The sequence below is a fragment of the Aotus nancymaae genome, unplaced genomic scaffold (assembly GCF_030222135.1).
Source record: "Aotus nancymaae isolate 86718 unplaced genomic scaffold, 86718_ANA_hifiasm-v0.15.2.pri h1tg000019l, whole genome shotgun sequence".
Lineage (NCBI taxonomy): Eukaryota > Metazoa > Chordata > Mammalia > Primates > Aotidae > Aotus > Aotus nancymaae.
In genome coordinates, this window is record NW_026988431.1 from 23,834,604 (window position 1) to 23,860,191 (window position 25,588).

Sequence of the window (25,588 nt, forward strand, 5' to 3'; positions counted from 1 at the left end):
CACATTACTTCCATTTAATCCACACAGCACGCCATGTTATGGATGAGGAGACTGAGCCTTAGCTATAATCCCTCTCTATTTGTCTAAGGTCACACAGCTAGTAAGTGAAGGAGTCAAGATTTTACCTAAAAGCTATTGATGTTAAGGCTCATGCTTTGAGTCACCATGAGTAATAACAGGTCAATTCTAATCATAATAAGAGTCAGCTGGGCTATTTCAGGTACACTTGAGTCCTGGTCTGGGCTGGGTATATGGGGAGAGGGAGTGGACCTAGGCCCTGCAGGCCTGTGCCTTCTGCTCTCAAATAACCCAGGTTCTTGGGAACAAACAATACTTTCGTTCTAAATTTAAACATTTCATTTTTATTAATATTGCTTTAAATATGGACATCAAACTATATATCATTGGCTCAAATCACTTTGATATTGACACAGTTACAGAAACCAAACACAACAGTGACATTTAAAGTTCGGTTCCCCACTCACACCACTTACTCATATCTGTAGTTGTTCTGTTTGTTTATCTGCCTGCCTCCCATCTGTTTCCCCTCCCCCCTGCTTGCTCCCAACTAGAATGCAAGCCCTTTGAGGGCAGGCAGTCAATCTCTTTGTTCACCACTGCATCTTCATGGCCTAGACTGCTTGTGCATGGGGCAGGTGCTCATTCAGCATCACTACCCACTGCTTTGTCAGGTTCAATGCAGAGGGGGCTTTGGGAAAGACAATGCTTGAGCTCTGACAAATCCTCAAAGGAATTCTGTGTCACACCCACCACAGCAGCCACTGGGCAGTGGACAATGCGGCTTGCTCAGAGCTGAGGGTTTACCATACCACTTTCACCCTCAGAAACAGGAAAAAGCCTTTCATATGTCTGTTATGTTTTTACTTTAAGAAAAAGGAAACAAATTTCCTTATTGTGGGAAGGTCTTTTTATTCATGAAGTGTACACAGAATTAGTAGATAGGAAAAATATGCTGAATTTTCTGAGTCAGATTTTATTTGCTGGCATCATTCTCATTGGTCATTTTAAAACATATTTTTTTAAAATACAAAATAAACACACATGGAGCACTTATCACACACACAACACTTCTCATACACTATGACGGGTTAGGGCTGCTGTCTCCATGAGGAAAGCCCTTGCTGTCTAGCTCTGTGTCACTCAGGGACCCTAGCGTACGGCTAGATGTGTAGGCAATCCTTAATTAAATAAGTAATTCCTAACTGATTGCTTTTAGCCATTATATGTTTCAGAGGTAATTATTATTTTAAACTTCTAATAACCACAGACACCTCTTTTACTTACAGAATTAGCTATCCTTTCAAATCAAGAGGAGGTTCACTATGCAGACACACACAGATTTACGGCTTATGTAAAGGCTTCCCATTTCAGCATTACAGCTTCATCAAAAAGGACTGGATCACACCCATTTTACTTTGATCTATATCCTTTTTATTTTGATAGATCATCAATCTGTGTTCCAGCTAAGTAATATTCAGAAATCCCAGAGATTCCCACATATACTATTAGAAAAAACAAGGAACTGTTCAGCAATCATTAACAGGGACTGGGATGAAGGTGTGTAACACAGCAATGAGACTCACTTATCCTAATATGTAATCAATATTTTCAACGCCAACTGTACCCTTAAGAATTTAAATGATAAAAAAGAAACTAGTGGCAAACATTCTAATAACTAATTGGAATTTTAAAAATACTTAAAATTAAATATACTATTATTAAAAAGACCAACATATTTATAAACTATGGACATGTCCTAAGTAGGAAAGCCATTGAGTAAATAATTAAACACAAGCACGCACCTGCATGTTTTCTCTCAGATCTGTGGCATCCCGTATAGGGGGCTGGGCATTCTTGAACACCTCATCTACAGTTTTAATCCACAGTGTTCTCAAAGATGCATATTCCCTGGATTTCTTCCCTTTTCTCACAGAAAGGCCCCTTTTATGAGGCTTCCCTCCTCCTCTTCGGTTAGTAATAGCCACATGGACAAATAAAGAAGCATGTGCAAGGACCTCTCCAGTCAAGGACTGCAGTGGGACATGGCGATAGCCCGTCTGTAAACATTCAAAGGGAATTGTGTACTGGCCTATGAATTCATCCCCAATGTAGTCATCGTCCAGCACTACAAAGCGCACCATGGCCAGCTCAGGCAGGTTGATTTGAAATTCAAAGCTTTCATCAAAAATGGGAGCATCCCCGTTCTGGTGCACTGTTTTTGTCCTTTGTTCTGCACAATCAGCAGGGATTCCATGGATTTCAACATAGACATAAGGATCCACCACGTCACCTTTGGCACCTGATCCTTTGGGCTTGGGGAAGTTCTGCCCACTGATGATTTTAATGTGAAGAAGTTGAGGTGAGACCCCTGGGACAGAGTCTTTTGTATTAGCACTGAAGAAGGAGACCTCCTCCCTCATGATGGCCGGCCGGAGGACATAGCCACAGTTTCCGTTCTGCCTAAACCAGCCGATATTCAGGTCCATCATCAGTCCTGGTGTCTGAAAGTTCATGGCTACAATTTGGCAACCACATTTCCAAAAATCTTGAGGGTTCATGTTACTGGAGTCAATTCTCATTGGACTGGGAAAAACCCTAGCAAGAAAACGTTTGTTGTAATTTACAAAGTCCCCTGGATTTTCATTGGCATACTTGCTGGCAAGCACTTCATTAAAGGAACAGACTTCCCAGTACTTCTGAACCTGAAATGACACCTGAAATTCTTTGAACTGAACTGATTTGCAGATGCTGACCAGTTCAGACAGTTCTTTACAAAGCTGAAATCGCTTCACAGGCACATTGTTGGGTTGCTCCATGTTCTCTTTTCCCACCCTCTGAGACATTTCTGCTCCTTCGTCTTCATCAGTAACATCTCCTTCTACCCCAGCGCAGTTTGAGGACAGCTTCTTTGCTTTAATTAGTATTTTCCCTTTCAGGACATCTGGGGATGGTAGATAAGATTCCTCAACATTGGGTGACGTTGTATAGAGCTTGTCTCCTAAAAGTTTCTTCATGTGCTGAACCATTACCTTCTGTTGTTTAATGGAACAGTGGTTTTCTAAACACAATATAAGAGGATACTCTGAAGCAAAGAATGCATACTTGTTAATAATATCAATGACACTGCGGAACACTATCTGAGAAGTCATGGTGTGGCCTGTGTAAATTACAGGTTCATTGTCTGGCCCATCCCATACATCTAATTCAACACTCCGACAACCCATTTTAAGAGCTCGAATATATCCTGTGATATCTGAGGGACCTCGGAACTGATCCTCTATTAAGTATGTATTATGAGAGGAGTTTATAAAGTAATGAGACAGAGGTTGCTTCATATCCTGACAGACCTTCTTATGTTCTGGATCAAATATATAACAGTCAGGTGACATAAGGTAATTAGTAAACCCGTCTATGGAGAGCCAGCCCTTTTCCTGACCCTCTTTGGATGGCTCATATTTGTGAATAATTTCAAGGCTTATTTCCTCATTTATGTGTGCCACACCCTGTTCTGCCTCAAGAAACATCATAAGGTCCTTGGTATCAAGGAATTCTTTATTGCTTGAAAACTGAACTAAAAGGAAATAAATTTCAGGTCTAGTACAAAGCTCATGAAAAACCTCAATAAATTCTTCCTTTGTGACCTCAGTACCAGCTTTGTCCTTTGATTTATGCAATTCTTTGAACTTAAGCTCAATTTTGCTCGTTTTTAAACCAGGATTGAGGTTTCTGATACATTGCACAGCATTACACAGAGTAATATGTCCAAGGTTATCTACATCGATTTCACTAAACATTTGTGAAACCCAAGAAGTCCTCATGTTATCTTGGCTGCTTTCTAGCATATCAAGTGTATGTTTTCCATAAGAAATTAGGTACCGCAGTCCCGTAACCCAGATGTTTGCAACATCTGCAGAGTTGGCAACCAAATCCAGTGACTCATAATTTTCTCCATATATGATAGAAAACGCACAATCTTCAGATATCTGGTCAGAAATGCCATTGCTGCGGAATATGTCTGTGTTTTTTCCTGTTCTCACTTCCTTGATGGATTTAATGTCGATCTTAGCTTTCTCAGAATCCTTCTTTGATGGCTCCCATCTTAGGCTCTGCATGTCGGCATCCAGTAAAAAGTACCTATGATAAATTCTAGAGTTGGAGCGAACCTTTTTGAGTTCTGAACCCTCAACCATTGAATTAATACAATCACTTGCACTGCTGATCTTCTTCTCTGTTGGCATGCTGCTGAATGAGACTGTCTTTTTTCGTTCCCGTTTCTGTTTTGTACCATCCTGGGAGAAAAAAAGACACTGTATTAGAATAACATAAATATAGGTTTCTATGTTCTTTGCTTTAATTGCTTGAAAATTATAAACAGAAATTTAATTTCCTTGGGAAAAAATCATACTATTAAGATTTCCTATTCCAGGTCCTGTGATGAATGATAATCATTAATCTCTAAAGCTCAGAAGTGGCCTTAAAGTTGATAGCTTAATCCAAGAGGTATGAAATCATTATTGAATAAGTGCAATTCATATTTATCAGGAGGAACAATTTCAGGCCAGGCACGGGGGTTCACTACTATAAACTCAGCACTTTGGGAAGCCAAGACTGGAGGATTGCTTGAGGCAAGGCGTTTGAGACCAACCTGGGCGATACAGTGAGATCCCATCTCTACAAATTTTTTTGGCCTGGCGAAGTGGCTCACGCCTGGAATCCCAGCACTTTGGGAGGACGAGGTGGGCAGATCACCTGAGGTTAGGAGTTTGAGACCAGCCTGGCCAACATGGTGAAACCCCGTCTCTACTAAAAATACAAAAATTAGCCAGGAGTGGTGGTGGGCGCTTGTAATCCTGGCTATTTGGGAGGTTGAGGCAGAAGAATCCTTAAATTTGGTAGGCAAAGGTTACAGTGAGCTGAGATCACACCACTGCACTCCAGCCTGGGTAACAGAGCAAGACTCTGTCTCAAAAAAAAAAAAAAATTAATTAGCCAGACATGGTGGTTCATGCCTGTAGTCCTAGCTATTCAGAGGGCTGAGATGGAAAAACTGCTTGAGCCCAGGAGACTGAGGCTGCAATGAGCTATGATCTTGCCAAAGCACACCAACCTGGCAACAGAATGAGATCTTGTCTCTAAAAAATAAAAGGAAAGAAAGAAAGAATTTTCAGGGCCCAGGGAAAAGTGAAAGTGCAGGATTCCTTGATTAAAAACTACTAAGAATTTCAAGAAGGTGACAGAAGAGTTAAGTGAAGCCCAGGGCTCTTCTGAGTCAGTGTGAAGCCTGTGCAACTATACAGATCATACATCATGAAACAGGCCCTATTTCCGTGTATACCTCCTACACCAATGCTTCTTGTCACCAGATCATCTGCCTCAGAATCACCTGGGTTACCTGGTTATAATGTAGATTCCTAGGCCCATGGAATCAGTTCCCTGGGGCCCCAGGAAATTTGCATTCAAGGTAGCACCCCATGTGATGGGGGGATGTACACTAAAGTTTAAAAACCATTTTCTGACTACTTGGACTAAGACACCTGGACTATTTCTGGAAACTATTTGTACCAAATGATGAGAAACAGCTAAGTACAAACCAATAAAGTATCTGTTAAATGGGAATTCCAGCAGAAATTCCTCTCTTCAAAGTCTCATACTAGATCAGTCATCATTATATATCAGATAGACACGGTTTTACTGTTTCAGTTGTAGTAAGTCTGAGATGTAGGCTTAGATTATAGCTGGAGGAGCTCCTAAAATTGCAGAGTTGGATTTATTAAAACCTGCTACTATGCACTAGACCAATGCTTAGAACAATGTCACCTAGTACCTTAATGTTAATAGATTATTAAAAGGACTAAGTTTAAAACTTCATGCAGCATTTATTTCTAAAGAAGTTAGCATCACCAATAAGGCGCTGTTCAACTTTCCTGCTTAAGGTAACATGTTCTCATCTTAAGGGGCTGATATCTACATCTGTGTGTATACTTAAGTCCTTCCTTGTATAGATACGTTTATTATTTGGGGGAAAAAAAAGCTCAAATTACCTCAAAAGATCTTTCGCAATTTTAAACCTAAAAGATGATACTACCTTTCAGGATGTGTATAAAATCTATGACAAACTTTCAGTAAGTCACTGTATTCATAAATAAGAAATAGGGATGGGAGTTGGAATTATATCACTTTCATGACAAAGAAAAGAACACTGTTAAATATTATACAAAGGCAATTCTAATTTTCCTGTTCTGGATAGAAAATCTCTGTATTTTAAAAAGCTATTATGATATAGTCTATCTCTGAAATTTAAAACCACTTTCACTTTCTGATTATATTTCCAAAAGCAATTTGCAGATGGTAATTAAACTTAAACTTTAAATCAAATGGGTATCATTTTCCTCAAAGTTTCAAAATGAACCATAGAGGCTTTTGTGGTCTCAGTGCCAAAACAAAACATAAAAGCCACAAGGTAGAGTATTTCTTTACAACTATATCCTCAGAATAATAAAGTGCAAAATACATAAAAACTGTGGTAATTGTATCTGTAAGATACATTATATTATAGCCATTCCAAATCCCTAAAGCATAGATTGTATTATATCAAGTGAGTGAGTTAGCACGAAATTAGTTTTGTAATCGGCCATGCAAAAGGACATGAAACAAATGTCTAAATTTTGTATTCTTCAAAATGAAGGATGTCTTTAGTTTTTAAAAGACACATTTACCTTTCATAAAGGCAACATACTGAGTCAGTAAGGGAATTTTATAATCTTTATATATCGTGTCTCAAAGACGACACTAGTAGAACAATTACAAAAATATATGGAGATGTTTATCCACTGATTCATGAAAATATATATAGTATTTTCTCAACATTGTAATCTTCAATTCTTTCATTCTACATGCTAATTAATATTCTGTTACACTTTCTAATTTGGTATAAATGATACATGTCAGATTCATAGGTTTCTTTTTTATTAAGAGGGAAAAGGCCTAGTAGCAAAGTAAGTTAATAACATACACACATGCTCACATACACATGTGTGTGGAATAGACAGCAGCTTAAACACCATACTGTGGCTTTAAAAACATTGCCATGCTTTTCACAAACCAGCCCAGGCTTTGACTGGTGACTTCTGGTCATCAGTTGCAGATGCATGAACATGATGACCACTCAAGTATGGGCAGATATAACCACCTCAAGGACACTCCTTAGCAGAGACTTCCTGTCTCTTCCACCCGCTCCATCTGCTGTTGCCTAGAACCGTCTGTCTTCTCCATAGCACACCAAGGCCTGAATCTGTTTCTCCTTCTTCGCTAGCAGATAAAGTGATCAGAAAACACCGATAGAGGAGTGTGCTTGTTTAGAGACCAATAAGGAAGAGAACAGGTGTGAGCTTGCACTCATAAATGGGTGGACCAGAATCTCTGGCTAGGAACAACAAGTGGATGTGACTACAGGAGAAGCTGGTGAACTGGTCCTCCACAGCCAGGAGAAAAGGAAGGGGAGGAAAGAAGCATTTGTGTGGGAGAGAAGGAGAACTGGGATTCAATGGCAGGAGACTGAGCCCCAAATTGCCTAACTCCTGGCATCTTTATCCCACTCTTACTCATTTCAACTTGGCTTTCATTGTTCAGCCTGGCAGTGATCAAATATTTGCCTAAGCTGAGTAGCTGGTCAGGAGGACAGCACTGGGATCTATTGTCTAAGCTGCCTTGTAACGCAACTTAGTTTAAACTAGATAATTAAAATTATTCAAACTACATGTGCTGTACATATAGCTTTCTAACTGGAAGAACATTAAATGCATACTATTCAGATGCATTAACAATCTAAAACCAGAGGAAAAAATGCAGGTTTCTGCTGAGATAGTCGTGCTTCAAAATACTTTTTAAAAATAGTATAGGCCAGGCATGGTGGCTCACGCCTGTAATCCCAGCACTTTGGGAGGCTGAGGTGGGTGGATCATGAGGTCAGGAGATCAAGACCATCCTGGCCAACATGGTGAAACCCTGTCTCTACTAAAAATACATTAAAAAATTGGCTGGGCGTGGTGGTGCACACCTGTAGTCCCAGCTACTCAGAAGGCTGAGGCAGGAGAATTGCTTGAACCCAGAAGCCGGAGATTACAGTGAGTCGAGATTGCGCCACTGCCCTATGGCCTGGGCAACAGTGTGAGACTCCATCTCAAAAAAAAAAAAAAAAATAGTATAAATAATTTCTCAGAGTTGGCTGTTACATTGTGAAGAAGTACTCATCACCCAAAGCTTCTGAGTGGTGAATACAACAAAAGGGAAACGTGGTGCAATTCCACTATTCTATTAGCACTTAGTTACCTCAAGAGAAAGAACACACAAAAAATGTCTGGACTGGAAGAAAACCAGCTTCCAAAAGAACCTACCTCCATATCAACCCTGAAAATTTGCATTTCTTGATAATCATAACATTTAGAACTAGAAAGAAACAAAGATTCATTTGTACATTAGCCAATACTTATTTACAGGATAACAATTTCATATCAGGAATGATTTTAGGTAAAACAATGAACTAGAAAGAGGCTAGGGAAACATTCTGCACCACAGCAAATTCTAAAAAGATAAAAATGTTTATAAAACTCATATTTAGCATTAAAAATATAAATAGCCATATTGAGTCCTATGGAAAAAGATACATCTTTCTAACATAACTGCCTACTTTATTTAATAGAAAGCTGTCACTAAAAACAGGAGGCCACTAAAATTACCATCTGGGATACTTGAGTAGTAGCAATTTCAACAAGGTGTCTGGCACTGATTCAATTGATTTAGCTCACTCTGGAGAAGAGGAATGAGAAACTAAGTTGAGGAGTTGCAGTCTTGTCCAAGGGCACACAGATAGTTAATGCCCTGCTGCAAGAAAACTACCTCCTGTTTCCTATTCCATTTGAAAGACTTGAAAGACTCCTGTCTTTCAAGACTCATTTGTTCCCATTTTCTGTTTGATTATTCCTCAATAAACATCATGAGAAAATGAAGCTTCAATATCCAGATTCAATATCCTGGCAAAACAGTGATCAAGTCTAGGCAGTGATTCTGGTGTGGGGCTGGGGAGTGGGCGTGGGGTGGCTTAGAATGGGGAAAGGATGTAGTATGAAAACAAAGCAGCCATTTATCCCTCTGGTTTCCTTGAATCAAGTTATTTAATTTGAAATATAAATAACATTAAAGAAAGGTAAGGGATCTTCATGTTTATCAAAGAGGATCTAGAATTAGAGAGTTGAGAAACTGTGGGTTAAAGAAGTTTCTCTTTTACAAAACAATACAAAACAAAACAAAAAACCCCAAGAAAGAATTTGAAGTCCATTAAGGAGCACAGCAAGGCCTGATCTTTCTTCAGCTCAATAACAGTAACTCTGAATTGAAAGAATAAGTCATGCCAGGCACATAAGGGCTACCTTGCAAGGTTTTTCACACATCTTTAAAACTTTGATGTACACTCCAAGATGAGAAAAAAAGAAGGAAAAGGGGAATTTGGAACAAAACAGTCACTCTGAAGGTCATTGTATAAAATAAAATGAATTGAATAAAGTAACAGAAAGGAAAGCTAAGTACGGTTAAATGCTGCTTCTTGCTCATGTGGAAGGGCCTTTTATTGCAAGTAACAGGAACTCCTTGGCCTGTGGATGCCTCTCCTCCATGGGCCCTCCTCTTCTGTCATGCCATCTACTGTATTCTGTATTCCAAAAGCTCACCCCTACCCCAGCTTAGCAGAGTCTATGAGGTCTCAGATCTGGAATGGCTTAGGAGCCTATCTATGACTTAAAAAGTCATGAAGTGGGGGCAGGTAAGGTTCAGATGGTGGTTTACAATACAGAAAGCCAAAACAGAATGTAACTTCTATCCTAACAAGAAAAAGCCCAACAATCTGTAAAATCATAACCATTCTTATACCCACCAGAGAGCCATGGTCACAGAGAAACCAAGGGAACTGAATTCCAAAGAGTGACAAGCCCCTCCAAGGAGAAATCAGACACGGAAACTGTTTTAGGTTTGGCAGAGCATAGGAAGATGTGGCCACCATGCAATCAGGTAAGAGGAAATCAGATAAAATTTTAAGGAATTCCTAAAAGCCAAGTGTGGCCTAGTGTATCCGTTTAGGGTAATGGGGAATGCCAGACACAGGAAGAGTTTGCACTCATTTCTAAATCTTCTCCATGGGTGTTGATGAGAAAAACTGGGGGTAGAGCATGGCCACTGGGAAAAAGGACATTTTAACAATATTAATTCTTCCAGTGGGCCACTGGGAAAAGGGTAGAAGCGGAATCCATCCACCTCGGGAACTAGGCAAAGATCCACTGCCCTAGGGGTGGCAGTAGCAGAACCTCTTGTAATCAAGAGCCTGTACCAACAAAAGCAGGGCTCTGCTATGACCAGGAGAGGGACAGAAAACTATCACTTGCCCAAATTCAAAACAGATACAGGCAGAGTTCGGCTGCCACAGGCAGGAGGGGAGGTTAGGACAGGTGAGAAGGCCCATTCTTGAGGCCCAGGTGCACAGGGCTGCCTAAAACTGAGCAACAGGACCAAAAATTCTCCCTGACCGCACCAGAAGCCTAGTACAAAGAAGCAAGCAGTCTACTATTACAGGAGGGACAAGAACATGGGAAGAGGCCCCTATCTGACACTGGCATTCATAACTGACAGCTGAAGGCAGAGCAGGAACTCTGAGTAAACCCTCTGGGACCCTACCTGCCTCCTCAACACATTAAACACAAGGTGACAGTCACCCACCAGTGGAGAAATTTGAAACCAGCGGTACAATGAAGGTAACAATGGCAACACAAATCCCAAACCTGGCCCAATTACTAACTCAATCTTCCCAACACTAATGACCTAGAAGAAGAGACATGCCCCTTTCTGAGCACATTATTTACTTCAGTCTCTATTAACCATGATTTTCATACGCAATAAAAATTGCAGGTCATACCAAAAAAGTAAGAAGCAAAACAAAACAAAACACATTGTCAAGAGATAAAGCAATCAATAGAGCCAGATTCTGGAAGTGACTCAGAAGATGCTGAAACTATGAAATGGGGAGATTAGAACAACTATGATTAATAGGTTAAAAGATCTAGTGGAAGAAGTGGACAATGTGCATGATCAGATGGTATATTTCCACAGAAAGATGGGAATTCTAAAATATAGTCCAAAGGAAATTCTGTTAAAAAAAAAAAAAACCCTACATCAGAGATGATGAATTCCTTGATAGACTAATAAGCAGACTAAATACAGTGAAGAAAAGAATCCGTAACCTTGCAGATAGGTCAACAGAAATTATCCAAATAAAAACACAAGGAAACGAAAGAGTATATACATACATATATATAGAGATAGATAGATAGATAGATAGATGCTCTGTTAAAAAATATATATATATATTTTTTTCTTTTTTAAAAAAACAGAGCATCTGAGAGCTGTTGTCTAACTTATGTGTAAACAAAGTCCCTGTAGGAAAAACAGGAGTGATAATAGGGCAGCAAAGTATCTGAAGAAATAAGGTCCGAGAATTTTCCAAATTAAGCATCTCAAAAATAAGAAGCTCAAGCAGGATCCAACACACACACACACACACACACACACACAAACACACACACACACACACACCCCTGGATATATCATTGCTGAAAACCAATTAAACAGAAAAGCTTTAAGATAGCCAAAGAAAAAAGAAAGTCACATATAGAAAAACACCAATAAAATTTCTAGTTCAGATGATGGGAAAAAATTGAAAGTCTTTCCTCTAAGATCTGGAACTAGACAAGGATGTCCATTTTTACCACTTTTATTCAACATAGTATTGGAAGTCCTACTCAGAGTAATTAGGCAACAGAAAGAGAGAAAGGGAATCCAAATTAGAAAAAAATAAGTCAAACTGTCCTTGTTTGTAGATGACATGATCCTATATTTAGAAAAATCTAAAGACTCCATCAACAAACTTTTAGAACTGATAAACAAATTCAGTAAAGTTACAAGATAATAAATCAACACACAAAAATTAGTATCATTCCTATACACCAACAGTAAACAATGAGAAAAGGAAATCAAGAAAGCAATCCAATTTATGATAGCCATAAAAATAACTAGGAATAAATGTAACCAAAGAAGTTAACTATCTCTACAATAAAAATGATAAAGCATTAATGAAACTGAAGAAGATACATCAAAACAATGGAAAGCCATACTATGTTCATGCATTAGAAGAATTAATATTGTTAAAATGTCCATACTACCCAAAATGATCTGCAGATTTAATGCAATCCTTATCAATTACATTCTTCACAGAAATAGAAAACACAATCCTAAGATTTATATGGAACCACAAAAAAAAAGAACTCAAATAGCCAAAGCAATACTGAGCACAAAGAACAAAGCTGGAATTCAAAATATACTACAAAGCTATAGTAACCAAAACAGCATGGTACTGGCATCAAAACAGACACACAGACCAATGACAAAGTAGAGAACCCAGAAATAAATCAAAACCTTTACAGCTAACTGATTTTCAACAAAGGCATCAAAAGTACACATTAAGGAAAGGACAGTCTCTTCAATAAACAGTGCTGGGAAAACCAGATATCCATATGCAATGAATGAAACTAGACACCTATCTCTCACCATATACAAAAAATCAAATCAAAATGGATTAAGGACTTAAATGTAAGACCTAAACTATGAAACTACTAGAAGAAAACACTGGGGAAACAATTCACACTTAAAGACATTCATCTGGGCAAGATTTTTTAGGATAAGATTTCAAAAGCACAAGCCACAATAACAAAAATAAATAAATTGGATTACATTTGTAAAAACATTCTACACAGCAAAAGAAACAATCAACAGAGTGAAAAGAGAAAGCCTACAGAATGGGAGAAACTCAACAGCAAAATAAAAAAAATCAACTTAAAAATGTGCAAATGATCTAAATAGACATTTTCAAAAGAAGATATATGAATGGCCAACAAGTACATGAAAAAATGCTCAGCATCACTACTCATCAGAGAAATACTAATCAAAACCACAGTGAGGATATCGTTGCATCCCAGTTAAAATGGTTATCATCAAAAAGACAAAAAAATAAAAACAGAAGCTGGTGTAGATGTGGAAAAAGTGTGTTGGTGGAAATGTAAATTAGTACAGCCATTATGGAAAAATGGTATGAAGATTTCTCAAAAAAGCTAAAAATAGAACTACTATATAATCCAGCAATCTCTCTGCTGGGTATATAACCAAAAGAAAGAAAATCAATATATTGAAGAAATACCTGCATACCTATGTTTATCACAGTGCTATTCACAATAGCCAAAATATGGAATCAACCTACGAGTTCATCAATGGATGAACAGATTTTTTAAATGTGGTAAGTATACATAATAGAATATTATTCACCTACAGAAAGAAAATAACTGTCATTTGCAGCAACATGGATGGAACTGGAGGATATCATGAAATAAATCAGGCACAGAAAGACAAATGTCACATGTACTCATATGTGAGAACTAAAAAGGTTAATCTCATGGAAGTAGAGAGTAGAATGGTATTTACCAGAGGCTTGGGAAGGGTAAGAAGGAGGGGAAATAAAGAGAAGATACGGTTAATGGGTACAAATGACAGAAGAAGTAAGTTCTAGAGTTTGACAGCACAGTAGGTTGACTATAGTTATTAATAATTTATTGTACATTTCAAAAGAGATTTGGAATATTCTCAACACAAAGAAATTATAATATTTGATGTGACTGATATCCCAATTACCCTGATTTGATCATTTTACATTGTATGCAAGTATCAAAATATCAAACATACTCCCATAAATACATACAATTATAATGTATCAACTGAAAAAAATAAAAGATAATTCTAGTTCAGATGGATTACAGGTGATCCACTTAAATCTACAAGTTGTTTACTTGACCACCAGCCTGCAAATGTACTACGTATAAGGAATAGTTTTATGGAAAAGTTATTCTCTTTTAAAGGACTGTAGTCCCCAAATTCACCTGTGCTTTCAAAGACAAAGTTGTCTCTAACTTAGATGTTAGTCTTTGAGAGATCACAGGTGAGTTTCACAGGATCTACAAGACTGTGATTGAATTCTGAATAAGATCTGCAAAGTTACCTCCCTTCCTCTAAGAAGTTTAGAATCATAGCCTTATTAACATAAACTTTAGAAGACAGAGAGGAAGATTATCACTTCCTAGGAAAGAATGTCAACCCTAAATGCCAGAGTAAAGGCAGAGGATAAATGTTTTACAGAGTTTTGAAGGAAATTTTAAAGCTATCCAAAAGAGAAATGACAAACTGGGAGATAGGGAAGAAATGAAAATTTAAATACATAATTTACAGATAAAATACATAATTTATAGACATAAGTAATAGAATTTTATTAATAAAAACAGCAAAATCAATCACAGAAAGAACTTTTATTGATAGCTGTGAAATGGTTTTCTTAATACCAGAGTAGAACAAAAAATTCAATAGTTTGTCAACTTTCTAATTTAGGAATCACCCACAGAAATACTTGGCACCACAAGAGGTGAGCTAGCACTGCATGTCCTCTGTGCCTCAGTTTCCTCACCTGTAAAACAGCCATCAAAATAATACCTATCCCCCAAATGTTATGTACGGTACTTACACCACAGGGTTGTTGCAATGATCAAATGAGTTCATATCTGAAAAGTGCTCTAAACACTGCCTGGAATGTTATACAGTTTACATTAGCCCCTGTTCAATAAATACATTTCAGGCTGAAATTATGTCTTCATGAAAGAATAACAAAAAGAAATACCATCACAAATGTGTCACTGCAATACGCTAATCACTTATGATTTGTTGAAAGATAATCCTATCACAGAAGAAACAGAATGAACGTCACTCCCTCTGAGTCTTGTTTAACTGATAACACAACTAAATGAATGTGATGCCCAAGATATACTGGGAAACTGTCAAAGATAGCCAGCTGCCCTCTCAAAATACACCTTCAGAAGGCTGCATCCCCACACCCACAGGGAAGAAAACATTTCTCAAAGTCTTGTTAATTTTAAAGCCCATCAATGTAATTAAAATGATAATTTAGGTCTTGTGTAAGTATTCACATAAGAGTACAAATTTGAAGCAGTGATCCCCATAATCTCCAGAATAAATGACCTCACTCAAAGCACTTTGTGACTGAAATTATTGAGATGATTCCTTCTGTTTCACACTCTCCTGTTATTTGCAATGTAGATAAACCTACAGCGCCCAAAACAGCTACATGTAAAGAAAACAAATTTCCATTTTCTGTAAAATGAAGCTTTCAAAGTTAGGTTAAAGGTTCCAAATAATTTAATGTAACGAGTTACATCTGCCTTTAAAGCAATGGAGTCTCTACTTGTGAAATCACAGGACCATAATAACATACAATACAGTTTTCACAACACTCTTTTTGCAAAACATTTTCACTACTACCAAAATATTTCCTCAAAGTAAATATGCAAAGCCACAATCTACATCTGTGTCCAATGCAAACTACAACAAAATTCATCAGTTTTCTCCAGTAATGAAAAACTTAATGGTAAGCACCGAGCTCCTATAAATTACACTAGCGATCCTTTATATTTCAGTGAAAATAATGATGCTAATAAATTTTAATTTATAATCTATTATAATGGTACTTAAGTGGCACAATTTGGTGTGAAAACTGTGTTTCTCAACTGTATATATGGTAGCTTCATATTAAGCACATTATAGAGCTTGCTGACTTGCTATACTACAGAGCTATTTAAAGATGTAGTTATATAACTTTAATTGTTAATAACTGTCTAGTAAATTGCATTGAATTTTAAAAGATATGCAAGTTGAATCACATAATGTGAAACATGTCAATTCTAAGAGTAACTGCTCAATCATTCTTTCCCATATACTGTGCTGGTTCTTCACTATTTCAGGATAACTTTAAAGAAAAAAAAACAATTTTCCTCATTTTTTTTATCATTAACTCTGGCACTGCTTCGGTTGAGGGAAAAAATGCAATCCAGGGTTGACCCAGGAGTTAGAAAGAAAGCTTCTTAGAGATCTATCAGCATGCTGGGGCAAAGCTATTGCCCTGGGACACATCACATCCACCAGAGCAAACAAAGAATAGTAACTCTTCTAGTCAGAAATTTTAATAATTCCATAATTATTTTAAAATTAAATTTTTAAGGAGAATTGCCCCACTGACTATTATTTTCTATCTTGTCTTGTAGGAAAATAACTTCTTCTTGGGGCCTTTTTTAACCTAGTGCTTTATCTGCATATGAAATTATGTGTGTGTGAAGGGGGACAATTAGATCGGAAAAATAAGAAAAGAAACAAAATAATAAATTACGTAAAAGAGAAACTCAGCTTTTTACAAAACACTCATAAGTTCCAAACCATTCATGAGCCACACTAGGCTAGCCCTCAGTGTTCTCTCTTCTCTAAACTCTTACAGTATTTATAGTGTCTACCTTGTAATTTAACACAATTAATTACAGTCTTACTCAGTTATCTAATTGTTTTATGTGGGTTAGTCTTATCTCCTCAAGTAGAAGGTAAACTTTTTAAGGGAACAGTCCTTATCTTCTATAGCCTCTGGCCCGACCCATTTTGACAGTCAGAATAGAAAATCTTTTCAATTAACTGGTAATCTTAATAAAGCCAACGATGGTCTTGGAACTAACAGAAAGACAAAATAAGCTAATTCTTTAGCTTAAACAAAATGACTGTTTATGTGTTTTTAAAAGAAGCAGAAGTCACTTTGTTGTTTCAACTGAGGGGTGACAGATCATATAACTTTTATATCTTATATCTTTTATCTTTTATATCTTATATAACTTTTATAAGCATCTTCAAAAGAATTTTTTTAAAAATCTCAGTACAAGAGGTCTTTTGGATGTAAAATACTATAAAGACAAAGTTGATAGCACAAAGACAGATAGGTGAATGATTAAATTTTAAGATTTTTCAACTTTGGCTGTTTTTAGTTATAATATTTATTTAAAAATAAAATAATTACAATTCTATAGCAATACCAGTCAATGTTCAAATGACTATTTCTGAAACAAAATGTTCACTGCCTACCAAAGGGCCACATGGAGATAAATCTGTTAACAAAACTTTTTTTTTCAGTAACAGCATCCTCTGTGTTCTGATTTATAAATTGGGCCTCTACCGTATCTGTTTTTCAGCTCTGTCCTCAAATTCCTATAAAATCAAATTCACCCTGGCTCCCTGATCAGCTTCCTTATGTCACTGGCCCATTTCCCTTATGGTCCCACTGTCTGAATCTTCTGGCCTAGGAATTTGGAATCATATATAGCTCAAGTTTATTAATTACACAGTTACTATGCATTCACCAATCATATAACACAAGTATTATCAAGATCTTCATTCCCAGAGAGATGAGGTGACTCGCCTACAGGTGTCCAGCTGGAGGCTGGGAGGGAAGACAGTGGTCTAGAGTCTAGGACAGGACATGGTGTCAGTTTCACCGACGGGAAAGTCTAAGTCTCCTCATGGCCTGAGTCGCAGCCCAACAACACTCGGGCACTAACCACTCCTCTCACTGTAACTATTCCTGTAACAACAGCTATTTCTGCTGTTCCTGAGTGCTCTCCATGTGCTAAGCATGGGACTCAGTGTTTTGTTTCTTTCTGTTCCTCACAACAACTGAGAAGTAGGTGTGCTCACCTTAATATTCTGGGTTAGATCGCTGCTTCCCAGAGTAGGAAATCTACATTCCTCAGCCATTTCTGGGGCCAGTGCTGATTTCCCTGCCTATATTATTCTCTGTCCTATCCTTCCATCTCCAAATGTGGCCCCATTCTAGAGTTAGTTCTTGCTGAAAGCCTAGGCCTTCAGTGAAAGGATTTACTTTACTTGAGTGTGGGCTAACCTCTCTTAAATCCTTTTGTGCTTAAAGTCAGTATCGTAGAGACAGCATGTGTTTGTAAAATCTGTGAACTTTCCCAACCAGAGTATATACTTCTAAGAAGCAGAAATCATGTTTAAAAAATTTACGGCTGGGCGCAGTGGCTCACGCCTGTAATCCCAGCACTTTGGGAGGCTGAGGCGGGTGGATCACGAGGTCAAGAGATCGAGACCATCCTGGTCAACACGGTGAAACTCCGCCTGGGTAACAAGAGCGAAACTCCCAAAAAAAAAAAAAAAAAAAAATTTACTTTTGGCTTACTGAATCCTCCACTGACCCTAAGGTTACACTATACATGGAGTTGTCTAATATATCATAAAAAACAGCAGAATTATACTTGTCAATGGAAAAAAATAAGTCCAATTTTAGTAATGGGATCCAAAGTCTACAGCTAAAATGCTAAAATCAAAACAGTTAAAAATACAAAACTTCAAATATTAGATTTTAATATATTATGTGGAGAATGGAAAGCCAATCAGAGAGAACAACAATTACATGGATATGAGGTAGTAAAGAGACTGCAATGTTGGAAGAAGCTCATCAGCCTGAGGGAAGGATCAGGAAAAAGGAGGCCAGATATGAATTCTGGGTAACACTGAGAAGCACAGCTAACCTGCCTCTGTGCGAGGGGAGTCAGCATCTCCTTAGAGAAGGTCTCTGCTGCTTGAGAGTGCATGTTCCTGGGACACAGACAGAACAAACACAAATATGTACAAAACTGATAATCATCTGCATTTCCCCTTTGTGTGCAAATACAACTCATCACCTGTTTTAAAAGGTCAACAAATGGAAGAAGTCTCTTTTTTTTTTACCACTCTAAGAATCACCAGCTTATACATGTAGGCATTTATTTTGTTTCTGCCTTAACAGCCTAAATAAACTATACTAAAGAACATATGATATTTAAATGTTAGTTGCTTGATCCCCTGAATGAATGAATGAATGAATGAACTCAAAGAGTACCACCTGTAGGATAACCATTTCAAACACCAGGTAGAAATCTGTATATTTTAAAAACAGTTTTAAAATAATTACAATTATCTCAAAATGTTATAATACACATTGCTGTAAATCCACTTTGTAAAATTAATGAGTAATTTAAAAATCGCAGCAAATCTCAAACCCACTGCTTTTCTGCTTAGAGGTGTTATATGCAAATGAAAGATTTATTAACACAAGCTTCTGCTGAAGTGGCAAAGACATGCCTCATAGTCTTTGTATTTTCTTGGCCAATAGCAACAATATACATCCACTTTATGTCATACCCATAGTAAGCTCCATTTTTTTTTTTTAAAAGCCACACTTGGGTTAAGAAATCAATAAAAATGTCAATATCTGCATGGCAGGAATCCAAAAGACTCAAGTGATTAATCTAGAGCATTTGCAAAATAGAGTAATGCCAATTTGGACTGCAGAAGGTCCAGTTCTGCCATTTTCCTGAATCACTGTATACCTTTCTAAAACCACAAGTCCCTTCCAAATTAATTAGCTCATCAAACGAAAATGAAAAGCAGTTTTAAAACCCAGCAAAATCTCATCATTAATGTATTTTAAATGGCATGTGTTGCCAGTGACTAAAGCAATTTAACTGCTTCAATGGATCTTGTGTCACCATTTCCAGGCCTCACTGCTGTTAAGTCCCAACTACTAAGAGAAAACTACCAGTGTTAAATGTACAATTAATTTCACACAGGCACCAAATTCATTCTAAATACAGCTTCTTGAACCTAGCTCATGTTTTAAATAATATGGCACAGAACATATGATTAAGAGGGTCTCTATACCATTATGTATACACTATAAAACCAAGAAGCTCAAACAATCTTACACATAGTAGTTTTGAGAGTTGGAAGTGGAAGGGCCTTGCATTAATATGCTTTAAAATGCTAGTGTGAGAATGAAATTAATAAGACATGCTTAGATTTTACATAAAAGTATTATAATGCAAGCTCAAAATGCCACATCTAATTACACTGTATTTTATTTCATTAAAGTTATCCAGAAGTAAAAACATGGACAAATTCTACCTGCAAACTAATTACCAAATTCCCTTATTAATAAGCAGGATGCTATCCTTATTCCAAGAGTCAGGCTGCCATACCAATTACCAATTCTAACAAGGCTTTAATTCCAGACTTTTGAAGCTGACCCTTTAGTCCATTATGGAATTCCACACTGACTCACTAAAGTTTAAGCTACTTAGAGAGGAGACCTTTAGAGACAGAGCACTGGGAATGAAATGGTGTCCCAACAGAAGGTTCTGACAGGAGGGAACATATGAGGTCCCCAGCACCTGCAAACCACAGGAATGGCTGGAACCACCAGCAACTGGTGAACTATACCCCCCAAGGTAGAATGACATCTAAACTGGGACAGTTTAAAGAGTGAAAATGGGTATCAATAAACATGCCACAACAGGGACTGTCCTGGGCAAGCTGAAACATATAATCGTCCTACCTGAAAATGACCTTATTAATAATGTGTTAAGTTCTAAGTCCCAGGCACTGAAAACGAAGGTACAACGAAAGTATAATCTCAACTACAGGGGTATTCTCATCCTGACTGGCAGTCAGGCAGGTTCCCAGTTTTAGTGTGCCTGGACACTTTCAACCTGTAGGCTTCACCTTGTCCAGTCTGGGAATCTATGCTACCCAGGCTAGGAACCCACCTCTACCTGCTTGTGAGGTCTGGCTTAGTCTTGCTGCCTTGAACCCAGGAGATGGATAGCCATGTGTCTCATTGGGCATGGTGGCTGAATCCTTATGACTGCTTCTTGTTTGTTTCCTGAGGCTGGCTACAGTTCTCTCTACCCTCTGCCCCTTCATGGGCATGGATCCTTAATCCAATCCCTAGCCTGCCTGGCTAGAACTGAGTCCTTGCCCAGCCCTTGGCTGGAATTTCCTTTTGATGGGCACGGATCTTGTGGGGAGGACAATATGGCCACCTGCTTAGCTTTGCAGGATCCTGCTCTTTCTTGGCTCCCAGGAGGGGGAACCCTGCAGACACTGGCCTGTGCTCATCACACGCCTCTGGACACTCTAATTAAGATTCTCCATTCTCAGCTCTTGCCACTTCCAATTACTCTGACCTTCTTACATATCTCACCACAGTGCCTGTTTAGCCCACAAATGGGGAAGAGATGCAAATGGGGGTTATTTGCCGGATGTGATAACAAAGGTGTAGTGAGTATTGTGGAGGGCAGGCAGTGGTAAAGAAGCCCTTCACTAAGGGGACACAGTAATAGAAGAGAGATGTCAGCAGCTAAATGTGAGTTCTTGGAGCTGAAGCAAGGAGGTGAGGTGCCAGGAAGGGTGAAGGTACTGATGGTTGGGCTGTTCTGGATGACCTTCTAAAGAGATGACTGATCGGTTTTCCTGGTGACTGAATCAGGGCCATCACCACCCCACCCCCATCACCACCCAACAATCCCTCTGCCCTGTTCATATGCATATGTACTATAGCTCTCATTGTAAGTCAAAATATTAATGTATTACATGCATATGACATCACTACTATCACATGTGTCACCACTGACAATCTTGGGCTTGCTAATATCCCTCAGTCATCTGAAAATTCAACTCTTCAAGTTCAGAAATTCTTTGCAGGGCTGCTGAGAAGAGTCTGTGGCTCATGGCACTTAAGAAATGCATCTAAAAATTAGATTATCTTTTAATCTAATTTGAAACATCTCCCCTCCTCCCTCAATCTAAATATGATGGTAAAATTCACTTGGGCTTACTGAAAATTATAATGGCAACACAGAAATCACATTTTGTTCTCTGGAAAGAGATGGAGTTTTGGCTAAACCATGTTTTATTCCAATTATAAATTTATTTTTTAAGTAATGTAGTTGTGCTTTTGGAAACATTACTGTAGAACAGTTTTTAATTTAATAAGACTAAAACTTGAAAACACAAGCTTTAAAAAATAAGATACAACTAGGAATATGGGGAAACCAGCCCTCTCCATGGCCTGTATCCATTCTCCAGGGGGCAGCCTCATCTTGTGGCCCACTACCCCATACTTCCAGATAAAATTGGCAGGTTCCTTGAGTTAGAAGATGTAATGGATTTTCTTTATGAATTAATTGTTATTTATGAATTAAAAAGAACATTTCAAAAAGAATGAAGAGAATGAAGTATGGAGAATAAAACCCATGATACAGAAAAATCCGTAATAGCTCACAGCACTCAAGAGAGGTGACCAGAATCCTAATAATTCTCACCACTGCATACCTCAGCTTTTCAAGCCACATGGTAACTACTGTCTGCCATAAATGCAGTTGTGCCCATGGAAAGGGGAGATGGGCTAACCTTTACTGAGCTACTATTATGAATCCTCAACTCTGTGAAGCAGGACCCATCATCCCATTTCAGAGGTTAAATAATACCCAGGCAGGTCAGTTCCTCCTCCTCCTCCCCTGCTCTGGTCTGTAGCCACAGGGCTAGCCTTCATGGCAGATTTCTTCAGATCCCAACTCAGCTGGATGCCCACGGGGTTATGCACATGAGGCTTTGGCAGGAGACTGAAGGCTGGGAAGGGAAAAGGGCAAAACTGGGGACAGGGGGAATGGGTGGGTTCCCTCCGCCTCTACCTGTGGGGCAAGGTGAGTGTCTAGTAAAGGCTGCATCCCCTCTGAGGTTCCCAAAGCTCCACCACCTGCTCCCTGTCTCTCTATCCTGTGAGTGGGGATAGTTATCTGCTGTTGACAACCTCTGGGTGGCTTCACCAATCTCAATCTTGTTTGGTCTCCTGGTTCTTCCACTACCTGTAATAATTCCTCAGATTAAATCACTTATGTTTTAAATATTGTTTTTCTAGTTGGACCCCAAGTGACTCAATGCTCAAACTGTGCAGCATTGGGAAGTCAGTAAACCTCTAGAAACCTCAGCTGCTATTTTATAAAATAAGGAAAACAACTACTTGTTCTTAATTACGTTAAAGGGTTTGGTAAGGCACAAAAGAGATAATAAATGTGAAAGCTCAGTAGAGGCTGACCTAAGACTTTTACATTACAAGTCCTCGAGTCTTATTTACTGGAATTACTGGACAGGCAAAAAGGAGTTCACTGAAATTAACTCTCAAGTTAATCTCTTGGATCTAAATGGTAAAAAGTACACAAAACTGCCTTTTAAGAGCTCATTCATTGCAAGCTTACAAACACTTTGCTCTCTCGTAACAAAAGGAAAGTCGGTTGGCTGAGACCCTTAATGCTTTCAGAGGGCATCTGACCACCAATGCAGAAGGGAGTTAAAACCACACAAACTCAAACAGCCCTTTAGAGAGCACCTAAGTGAAAAAGATTGGGTATTGGGCTCTGGTCTGTCTTCTGCACCAGCCCTTCCTGTGTAGCTAACCCTGAAACAAGGACTACAATAATAGTACTGTTTGCTAGGGTTGTTGTTATTATCAAGATAACATAGAAATGTCCACTAAAGATCTTAATGCTCCCAATAAATGTCAAGTGTAATTAATGTGGTTTGACATTATTACTACTATCATCATCATCATCGTCGTCATCCTCTCCCATAATGCATTTTGTGAGGATTTGATCAGAGCTATCTCCTCTGCCTATATCATTCCCAGTCGAGTGACAATCTCAGATATGCTTCCTTGACATCTTCACATGCTTCAGGCAATCATTATTACATGAGAATGGGCCTCCTTTCCCCGACTCTTTCCTTTCTTATTATTCCTATCCCGTGTGAGCACCCATGAACCTTGGTTTCAGCATTACTATTTTTTATCATACAGTGAAAAAAAACCGTATGCTATCTAGCTACATATTTACATAATAATGGGCCAATTAAAGGACTAATAAGAAATCATTATGCTTCTATTGCTATTGTTCGTTGTGGTTATGAACATTTGCATTTATGGGGTAGACACTGAATTATCCTGAGGTAGTTGAATACTTTCCCTTAGTGACAGTAATGAGAGGAAGAAGAGCCAACGTCTACATCAGTGGTATCCAAAAATGTATGAGAGCCACATAAGTAACTGAAAATTTTCTACTAGTCACATTAAAAAATCTAAAAAGAAACAGGTAAAATAAACTTTAAGAGTTTATTTTTTTAACTCAAAATATCCAAAATACTATCATTTCCACATGTAACCAATATAAAAGTTATTAAAATACTTGCATTCTTTTCAAGTCTTTGAAATCCAGCATAGTTTACATTTACAGCACATCTCAATTTGGACTAAGCACATTTTTTTAGTGCTCTGTAATCAGAGGCGAGCTAGTGGCTAGTGTATCTGACAGTGCAGGTCTAGATGATAAGCTTTTTAAGGGCAGGGACTTGTCATATTTTAATTCCAAATTCACTCCGACTTTTCTAGTGTGGTGCTTTGCCCAAAGAAAGCACTCACCAAATATTCACTGAACTCAGAAATAAATATCTGGAAAGAAGGACTATTATTCATATATGCAAGTGAGGCCAATATAAATTTTTTTTTGGAAGAATAACATTTTGCGAGTCTTACACCTTTAAAAATTACAAATGAACATAACTGCTAAAAATCTCAGTGTTCACTCACCTCAAATCACCCCAAATGCCATAAAGAGAAAGGAAGGTTACAACCGTCCTCAAATCAAAAACAGCCCCAATTAGATCTCCATAATAATCGACCAAATAAATCACCAAATACTGTTTAAATGACCTCATATATGTGATATTATATAAGAAGCTATAATGTATGCTAGGACACAGACATAACTTGAAAAGGAACTAAAAACTAGTATTACAACCAGGTTAATTTACGAAAACGATGAATATCTTTTTTTTCCCTCCGTGTTATGAAAAGCATATTTTGCTTGAAAGTTTAAAGGCTTAATAGATGCAAATTACATTTTGCTTTCAGCTACCTAGTTGATACAAATCAACTTGCTCAGTCAGGATAACCACTTAAAATAATTTGTAGTTCCTGAAGTCCACAAAATTATACCATTTATAGAACTGCCGTACAGATACAGCCAAAGAAAAGATGGTAGCTTCTTTCAACCTGTGATACAGAAATCATAAATGTCATGTTCCTTCTGACAACTGATGGCACTGTCTGCTGAAAGACTACCCAGACCACAACCACCATCAGCAATGGCTTCGTAAAATTCAAGAGGCATTCCATTTCCCTCAAGAAAAGGAAATGGTCAATCTCAACAAAAGTTGTATGAAACTTCAAAATATTTGGTATATCTTCACTAAGACTGTGAAATGAATTTCTAAGAAAAAGTCAACTAGCACTAAAGGCACTTACTTGGAAGGGTACTTTCTTGGGGAGGTGGGCAGGGAAGAAAAGCTTTTTCCTTCACTACAACAGAACTGGTTTCTGTTGGTTCTAAATATACCCTGACCAAATTAAAAGAAAAATATGGTTTTTTTTTTTCTTTTAAATGTATCTGGCTCTTGTGTTGAAGCCCCTGTCTACTGGGGAAGGAGGAACTGAGTTATTCAACCAATTCCAATACGGTTGTGCTGAGCGGAGTCACTGACCTTTTTACTTTTAGCAAAAAATCCTCATTTGACTAAAACTTGATTTCTTTAACCTAGCAGAATTTCCATCAGATCCCATACTTGACAAATCCATGCTTCTATGGTTACTAATGAAACA

The 25,588-nt window shown here is 38.0% G+C and overlaps 1 protein-coding gene across 1 annotated transcript in view; it reads right to left on the reverse strand.

Annotated features, from left to right (window-relative positions):
• Positions 1-25,588, reverse strand: part of PLCL2 (phospholipase C like 2) — a 201,742-nt gene that overhangs the window by 85,614 nt on the left and 90,540 nt on the right. The window contains exon 2 of the mRNA XM_012466740.3: positions 1,824-4,310. Coding sequence (XP_012322163.3) covers positions 1,824-4,310 — 2,487 coding nt within the window. The remainder of the gene's footprint in view (positions 1-1,823; positions 4,311-25,588) is intronic.